General features: G+C 40.4%; 2 protein-coding genes and 1 pseudogene across 2 annotated transcripts in view; 1 reads left to right on the top strand and 2 right to left on the bottom strand.

The window, feature by feature from the left end:
- The window catches only part of LOC138797150 (oocyte zinc finger protein XlCOF22-like), a 483,239-nt gene that overhangs the window by 270,491 nt on the left and 204,383 nt on the right, over window positions 1–8,365 (bottom strand). The window lies entirely within an intron of this gene.
- Window positions 1–8,365, bottom strand: part of LOC138797144 (zinc finger protein 271-like) — a 91,028-nt pseudogene that overhangs the window by 36,661 nt on the left and 46,002 nt on the right.
- LOC138797194 (oocyte zinc finger protein XlCOF6.1-like) lies at window positions 26–1,832 on the top strand. The gene has a single exon (XM_069977035.1). It carries the CDS (start codon window positions 422–424, stop codon window positions 860–862), a length of 441 nt encoding a protein of 146 aa, XP_069833136.1. The 5' UTR covers window positions 26–421; the 3' UTR covers window positions 863–1,832.

The raw sequence follows: 8,365 nt of genomic DNA, 5'->3' as shown, positions 1-8,365 counted from the left end.
TAGGGGGAAGGGGGAGGGATGAAGTTTGGGTGTTGAGGACATGACACTGTTATGTAGATGTTCTGTGCTAAATTTGTATGTTGTTTTGTCCAAGATTTATAATTTCTAATGAGAGATTTTCTTTGTTCAATAAAATAAAAAGAAAAAAAAAACAACAATACAGCCACCAGGCCAAAATTTATTAGAAGAATGGATGGAGAATGGGCATTTAGAGGTTAATAATCCACTGGAGGGGGTGGAGTTTTTCTGTCATACAGCAAATGTATTGATAATTTTATGAACTTTCTTGGAATTAATAAAAAGCATTAGCGAGAGAGGTCAGTCAGTCTAAAACGTGATCTGAGAGATCACACAAGGGAGAGGTCATGTTCATGAGCTGAATGTGGAAAATGTTTTATACAGAAATCAAATCTCGTTACACATGAGAGAATTTACAAAGGGGGAAAAGCCATATTCATGTCCAGAATGTCCAGGTAAATCAGTCCTTGTTAGACAAGAGAAGTCACACAGGAAAGAAGCTGTATTCATGTCCGGAGTGTGGGAAATGTTTTTATGTAAATTAGTCCTTGTAAGACATAAAAGAACTCACAAAGGAGAGAAGCTGTTTTCATGTCCAGAATGTGGGAAATGTTTTACATGTAAATCAGTCCTTGTTAGACATGAGACAAATCACACAGAAGAGAAGCTGTTTTCATGTGCAGAGTGTGGGAAATGTTTTACAGGTAACTCAGTCCTTCTTAGACATGAGAGAAGTCACACAGGAGAGAAGCTGTATTCATGTCCAGAATGTGGGAAATGTTTTGTTATTTACAGCAATCTGACTGATCATCAGAGAAGTCACACAGGGGAGAAGCTGTCATGATGGAAGTTGAGTTAGTCCTTTCTGTCTGTGCTCTCAGTCCTGGTGCCATCTCTTCCTCCAGCAGCTTTTAGGATTAGCTCTCACATTTCTATTGTTTCGCCATTGGTTGCATTTTACAATGGATCAGACATCAGATTCACGGTTCCTCCTGGTATATACACAGTGGTTGGACTGAAAGATAAGGGCGCTGATCCATATAGCAGAATAGGCAGGGGCCACATAGACAGGCTGTAAAAAAACTAATAACCTGTAACCCCATCTATAACATCTAACCTTATTAATGGCTGAATGGATCATATTATCTTTGGCATTAGTGGAATCAAATTATTATCATCCAAGATATATCTACACTGTACTCCAGTCTCATTCTCTTCTCCACTCTCATATTGAGTATAGGGCTGAACTCTCACCTAGTAATTTCTTGACCTCCAAAATGGTGGATGACTGGAAGTCGTAATATGGTCGTGTCTAAATGGTCACGTGGGTAATGTATGGATCATAGTGAGATATAGCTACGTGTCCAGCTTGACCAATCCACTTGGAGCTTTGCCAGTATACCATTTTTGGGATATAAGTTGTACTGGGTGTAACCATATTTGGGCATAAGTGTATATATTTTCCCGGTCAAGAGAGTATATAGACTTAGAAGGTTAGTTGGTTGGGGGGTCTTTTGTATACCATCTTTCAAGAGAAGCCTCCACGCACATCTGGGGTTTGTAAGCCCCCACCTCAGGAATTCACCCAAGGAAGTTCTTTGTTCTCCAGCCAAATCTTCAGTCACCATTGGAAAGAGACTACATCCCCATCATTTTTGGGACTCTGAGACTTGAACCACAGAGACATTCTAAGACATTTGTAAGACTATTGCCTTATTTCTCTTACGATTGATATCCTGCTTATATGATATTTGTACCTCCTTTGGTGAAGAATTAAACCCACCATATTTTTACCTACAAGTTTTCTTCTGCCGTCCTGGATCATTCAAATTTCCCTCCAAAGCACACTTTTCCTTCTTTTTTAAACCTCATCCTTATTACAGAGTGGCGAGCCAACCAGATTCTTTATTTATTTTTGGATCCTCACCTAGTTCAGGGGGGACAGACTTGTGCGTTGTTTGTACAAGGTTACGGACAAATAAATAAACAAAGAAAAGGACCTGAAGCACGAGGTTTAAAGTCCGGGATTTAAAGGCCATTAAAGGAGTCACAACGGAAGCGTCCTTCAGCATCCAGGCGGTGGCGGAGATAGCATCCCAGGAGGAGAACATCTAAAAGCTACCAGAGTGTGAGTATTTTAATTCCTTCTTTATATCATATATAGAGGATGGATTTCATTGATAGCTATGCCAGTAAAAGCAATGTACAGTTTAGCTTTGATAATTGTCAGACAAATGCACAGTTATGGGAGAGATTGTATCAGCAATGTTTGGAGAGTAATAAATTGATTGACAAGAAATTGTTGTGTATAGATAAAGAGAAAAGAAAACTTAGAAATGTTTTAAATCTGGTAAAGATTTTCAATGGTATACTAATAGAGGACGGTCAAAGAAGAAATGTCTGTGTGGTTCAGCAGGCAGAGACAAAGTCAGAGAAGGATTATTCAGATTGTGAGAACTGTTTCATTTTGGCGCAGCAGCTTGAATTGTATGAACAGGAAATTGATGTAAAGACGCAGTTGTTATCAGACATATCCAGGGGTAACAGGATTGATCATAGAAGTAGAAATGTGTGTACATTAACTAAGAAGAGTAAAACTACTGCAGATGGGTCTTTTGTGCCAAATCCGAGTATTTCCGGAAATGTAATAGATAGCGAGGACGAAGAGATTGATATTACTACAGATGTAATAAAACGAAGAAAATTGCATGAGAGAGCTGCTAAGTTGAATTTGAAAATTCATGATCAGTTGATGAAAATAGCAAAGGATATTCCGGCTTTTAATGACAGGATGGATGCATTCTTTAACATTGATCTTTTTGAGTCGAATTGTGATAAGTTCAATCTGACTGAGGAACAAAAGAATAAAATATTCAAGGTTTGGTTACCCTCCCATATGTCAAAAAGATTAGAGACATCTCCGAGGAGCGATGGCTATCATAGTTCGGATTCGGATCGGTTGAGGCAATTACTTCTGTTTATGACAGGAGAGCCTCTCCCTTCTTTGTCTATATTGGAATCATTAAAAGTTAGCCCACAGGAGGACCCGTTCTCATTTCTGATGAAATTTGAGAAAGCGTACCGCATGGTAATGAAGGTGGAGGAGGGGGAGGAGCCTCCAGAAATGATTGCTGCATTTGTGAAAAAGTTTGGTTATTTGGATTCTTTGTCTTTGCATATTGCGTCAGAAAAGCCATCCTTGCATGAGGCGGCTACTTTTATTGATCGCATAAGGAGATCAATCAAAGTGAATCAGGTGAAGGCTAAGGTTGCAACGGTACAGAATAAAAGTGAACAGTTAGAGCAAACCCAGGGCAGCCTACCCAAGCCACCTTGGTCACCTCAAATTTCAGTGCCGTGCTTTTCTACGTAGACAACTTTCTAGATCCCATGAAAATGGTTTAGTCCCAACAGCCCCGACTATTACAAATTCTGTGTCTGGAGAAAGTACTTCTACATCTCCGTATGCCGACCTAACAAGACAGATACAGGAAATGAAAAAGACAACAGGGGGGCAGGGAGACCTGAGGAGGGTGTGCCATCCTCCCATTGACTAAGGAATGTTTTAACCCATTGTTCACTGGAACTTGTAGCCCCTTTCTCAGTGGATAATTGTGGAAGGCCGTTTGTGAGGGGGATTCTTGATGGTAATGACGTCACATTCCTTTTGGATACAGGAGCTCAGCTCAGTGTAACTAATCAGCAGCACATGTTGTTAACCCCTAATGCTCCAGTTTGTACAATTGTTGGTTTCAGTGGGAAGGGGACCACTGACGCAACTTTGGTGAAAGGAGTTTTGTTTGAGATTCCTGGTTATTTGAGCATAGAGATTGATGTTTGGTATTGTCCTAGTTCTCAGAATATTCTTGGTACTGATTTGATGAAAGCCAAAGACTGGATCATTGATCTAGCAAATCAAGTGATCTGGAAAGGCAATAAAAATTGTAAAGCTGTGGTGGTTGATCCAAGTGATTATGCTTCAGTTGCAGGGATTAATTTGGTTGAGCAAATTTCTCCAAATCATGTTTGGCCAGAGGTAGACAATGAGGATCTGGAACTTGTTGAGATTGTGCAGAAATATCCTTCTCTATGGGCTCAGTTCAGGAATGAGGTTGGAACATTGAAAGGATTTGAAGTCAGAGTGGATGGATTAGACCCTCCCCCACAGAAGCAGTACAAGTTGCCGCCAGAAACCATAGAGCCTTTGTCTAAGATAATTAAGGAATTTCTTCAACAAGGAGTTGTTTGCAAAGCCAATTCAATAACAAATAATCCAATTTGGGCAGTGATGAAAAGTGACAAATCAGTCAGGATGCTTTTGGATTTGAGGTTGTTTAATAAGTGTACGCCAAATGTAGCGCCTATCGTGGCCAGCACACCTGATATAATGGCGCGGTTGAACGCAAATTCTCTTTTTCGTTCGGCGATGAACAGTACGTTTTTTGCAGGCTTCCGCAAGGGGCTCACCTATCCCCAAGTGTATTTCATCAGGCGTTGGCAAAAGTTTTGTCAAAATTTTCTAGGCCAGATTGTATTTTGCAATATGTGGATGACATTTTGTTGGCAACAGAGGACAGGGAGACTTATCTGATTTTGTTGGATGAATTGTTCAGAGTGTTGCATGAATCTGGGCTGAAATTGAACCCAAAGAAAGTAAAACTGTTGAAACATGAGGTTAGATACTTGGGAGTTTGGATTAGTCCTGGTCAGAGACGCCCCCTACAGGAAAGAGTGGAGACTATTGCATTGTTGCCTGTCCCTACAACATACAAAAGTTTGAGACAGTTTTTGGGTCTTGTGAATTTTTCCAGAGAGTTCATTGAAGGATTTGCAGAGAAGGCCAAGCCTCTGTATGATGTATTGAAAGATACTGATGATGACAAATCCTTTGTTTGGGGCAATGAACAGCAGAAAGCTTTTGAGCAATTGAAACTTGATTTGCAGAGAGCTCCAGCTCTGGCTACAGTGTATCCCTCTAAGGCCTTTGGAATACAGGTTCATACGTCTGAGACGGCTGTCTCAGCTGTCCTGTTACAACAGCAGGGTAATGAATGGAGGATCATTGGTTATTTTTCTAAACTTCTTTCTCCGGTTGAGAAGGGATTTGAAACTTGTGCCAGGCATCTAGTGGGTGTGCATTTTGCAGTTAAGGCTACAGAACACATTGTGGGATTTGACAAATTAATTTTGCAAACTCCTCACTCTACTTTGAAACTTCTTCTTGAAAAGAGTGTGCCAGGTGTTTCCCATCAGAGATTTGCACATTGGTTGTTAGCTTTGTCCCCAAAACAGATTGAAGTAGACCACAATGCAAAGTACGTTCTTCCTCAACTAATGCAGTATGAGGGGGAGTGTCATGAGTGCATTGATACGTTTCAGGGGGAGTATCCAATTCTCTTCAGAAGAGAAGCAGGAGAAGATGATAACCCAGTTTTTGTTGACGGATCACGTTTCTGTCTAAGAGGCACATATCATACTGGATGTGGCATCTGGTTTCCAAACCAAAGTCAAGAATTAATGTACAGATTACCAGGAGGTTTCTCAGCTCAGAGAGCAGAACTTGAAGCTGTTAAAACAGTTTTGGAGCTCAATGAGAGAGAGAACGGTGGTCCCTTGGTAATTTACAGTGACAGTGCTTATGTTGTTCGATCATTGACTGATTACCTATCTGTGTGGAAAAGAAGAGGATTTGTGGATTCTTCTAACAAGGTGTTAGTCCACAAAGACACATTGCAAACTATCTTTGAGCTTGCTTCCAAAAATCCTAACAAATATGCCATTGTCAAAGTTCCAGGACACAGGAAAGGAACTAGTGATTTAGCTGTGGGCAATGAGAAGGCGGCTCTGACAGGAGAGATAGTGATGGAGACTGAATCTCTGGAAGCTGTACCAATTAAGATTGTTGAGAATAAGGTGATATCATTCAGTGAGGAGCAGATGAAAGATCAGTTCATCATTGAATGCAAGAACAATATAACACATCCATTTGTTTGTGAAAATGGAGTGGTGTGTTATGAAAAAGATGGAAACTTATTACCAGTTGTACCAAAACACTTGCAAATGGAGTTCACTCGTTTTAACCATGAAAGTCTGGGTCATTTGGGTCAACAGAAGTTGATGGAAGTCCTTAAAGGAAAATTTTTCTGGACTTCCATGGAATTGACTGTACAAGGAGTTGTTCAGTCATGTCTTGTTTGTGCTCAAGTGAATCCAAGGCCGAAAAGACAGAAGCCTCCACTTCTGAGGATTGCACCTGCAGAGGGGGCATGGGCATCTTTACAGTTAGACTACATCGGACCTCTACCTGCGGGTAAGAATGGTCTTAGATACGCCTTAGTTGTGGTGGATGTTTTCTCTAAATGGGTGGAACTGGTTCCGGTCCGGAAAGACGATGCTTTATCTACGGCTAGAGCATTGGTGAATCATGTCTTTTGTACATGGGGGATCCCGAAGTTAATATCTTCTGACCGAGGTAGCCATTTTACTGGCAAAGTTATGCAAGCTGTATGTTCAATCTTAGGTATACAACAACGATTCCATGTGCCTTATCATCCACAGTCAGCAGGGATTGTTGAAAGGATGAACAGAACGATTAAGTCCAGAATTGCCAAAATGTTATTGGACAGAGGTAATACGTGGGTTGATGCAATACCTTTTGTGCTCATGAGTATCAGAGGGTCAAGCTCTTCAACTACACAGTTTACTCCATTTGAATTGATGACAGGTAGGAAAATGCCTCTGGTGTTTCCTAATGAACCATTTTTGTCGACACCACAGAAAGATGCCATAGCAAGAACTAAATGGCTACAGTTACTCCAAGAGAACCTGAAAACGATTCTACCGCATGCAGCATCTAGAATGCAGCGCATGGTACCTCCTCATTCTTCCAAATTTGTAAAGGGAGCTTTTGTAATGATAAAAACCTTTAGGAAGAGTGGACCTTGGGAAAGTAACTGGGAAGGTCCTTTTGAAATCATTGACACAATGGGTCAGGTTATGATCCTAGTTCAAAGAACAGCTAAGACGATTAAAAATAAGCGTAGACAGCATAAGTTATGGATACATGTTGATCAGTGCAAACTGTATGTACCTGATTAATGATACTGCTTGTCTTTACAGGTCAAACCTCTCAGAAGTAAAATGACGAATAAAAGTCATCTCTGGACGGAGCGAAATCTTCAAGAGGGAAGTCGATGTCTACAGGATGTAAAGAAGAGGTGTTTCCTAACACCAATATTTCTTATATTATCCATATGTACAATATATGAAGTACATCATTATTCTTCCAAACGATCTGCAAGCGAATTCAAGGAACCAACTCAGAAGGAACTGATCTCACGCAAATCTAGAGAAGTTACCATCGTTGATGATTTGTTGGATACAAGAGACATTGATACTGCCAATGACTTAGTTGGGGATCTTTGTGTGGGATATGAAGCTACATGTTGTGTAGAAATCCATTTTGAACATAATGCCACCATAGAAATGAATATAAAGGCAGGACCTAAGACTGGGTTTACACAGTTTCAGGGTAACTACATACACAATAATCAATCAGGAACATGGGAGTGTACTCCAACAGGCTATGAGGATATATTGGTAATAAAGGAGTAGCTGTACAAAAAGGGTTTAACCAACTCGTTGAAAGTATGATTCTAGATACAGCCAAAGTATTGGGATCCTCAGTGTCTCATCTTCAGGAGGTTTCACTTGGATTAATAGAAAGTCAAGAAGAGATGCAAGTCTCCAGGGCTTGTCTAGAGATCCAAGTGGAGTACTCAACTAACCTAAAGATGATCACTCAGGCTTTGCAAGGTGGCATCGTACCTTTAGGTCTATTGAAAAATTTACCCAAACGTTATGGCTTCAGCTTAAGACACATGGAGTTATGGGTAAATAAGTGGAGCGGCTGTGATGAAGAGGTTTGTATTGGCACCTCATTAATACCAATAACTGGGAACGAACAGTCACTCATTCCTGTCACAGTATTAGGTATTCCTGTTAGTGATACTCAGGTCATTCTCTATCACTTACAATACACACAGTTTGTGGTTGAGGGGGATAATCTGGTACAATTAGACTTATCATCATGTCTGCACTTTGATTCTAAGATCATTTGTTTAATGGGTCAAGACAAGGTTATTCATCATTCTTGCTATCACAATCAGACATCATGCCAGGCAAGAATTGAGAGGGTGACATCTATCAATCATCTTGTAACTCAAGTGGAATTGAGGAAAATCTGTTTCCAGGTGATGTTGGAGGAGGAAGTGGTAACAGCATTTTTTAGCACTTGTATCCATAGAGAGACTTTATCTAGAGGATTATATTGTATAGAAGGTGATGT

Source organism: Dendropsophus ebraccatus, chromosome 7 (assembly GCF_027789765.1).
Source record: "Dendropsophus ebraccatus isolate aDenEbr1 chromosome 7, aDenEbr1.pat, whole genome shotgun sequence".
In the NCBI taxonomy this organism is placed as follows: domain Eukaryota; kingdom Metazoa; phylum Chordata; class Amphibia; order Anura; family Hylidae; genus Dendropsophus; species Dendropsophus ebraccatus.
This window is presented reverse-complemented; position numbering and strand designations above follow the sequence as displayed.

What these genes read in the sequence shown, in the direction of transcription:
- LOC138797194 (XM_069977035.1), top strand. Translation starts at nt 422, where the DNA reads ATGAGAGAATTTACAAAGGGGGAAAAGCCATATTCATGTCCAGAATGT.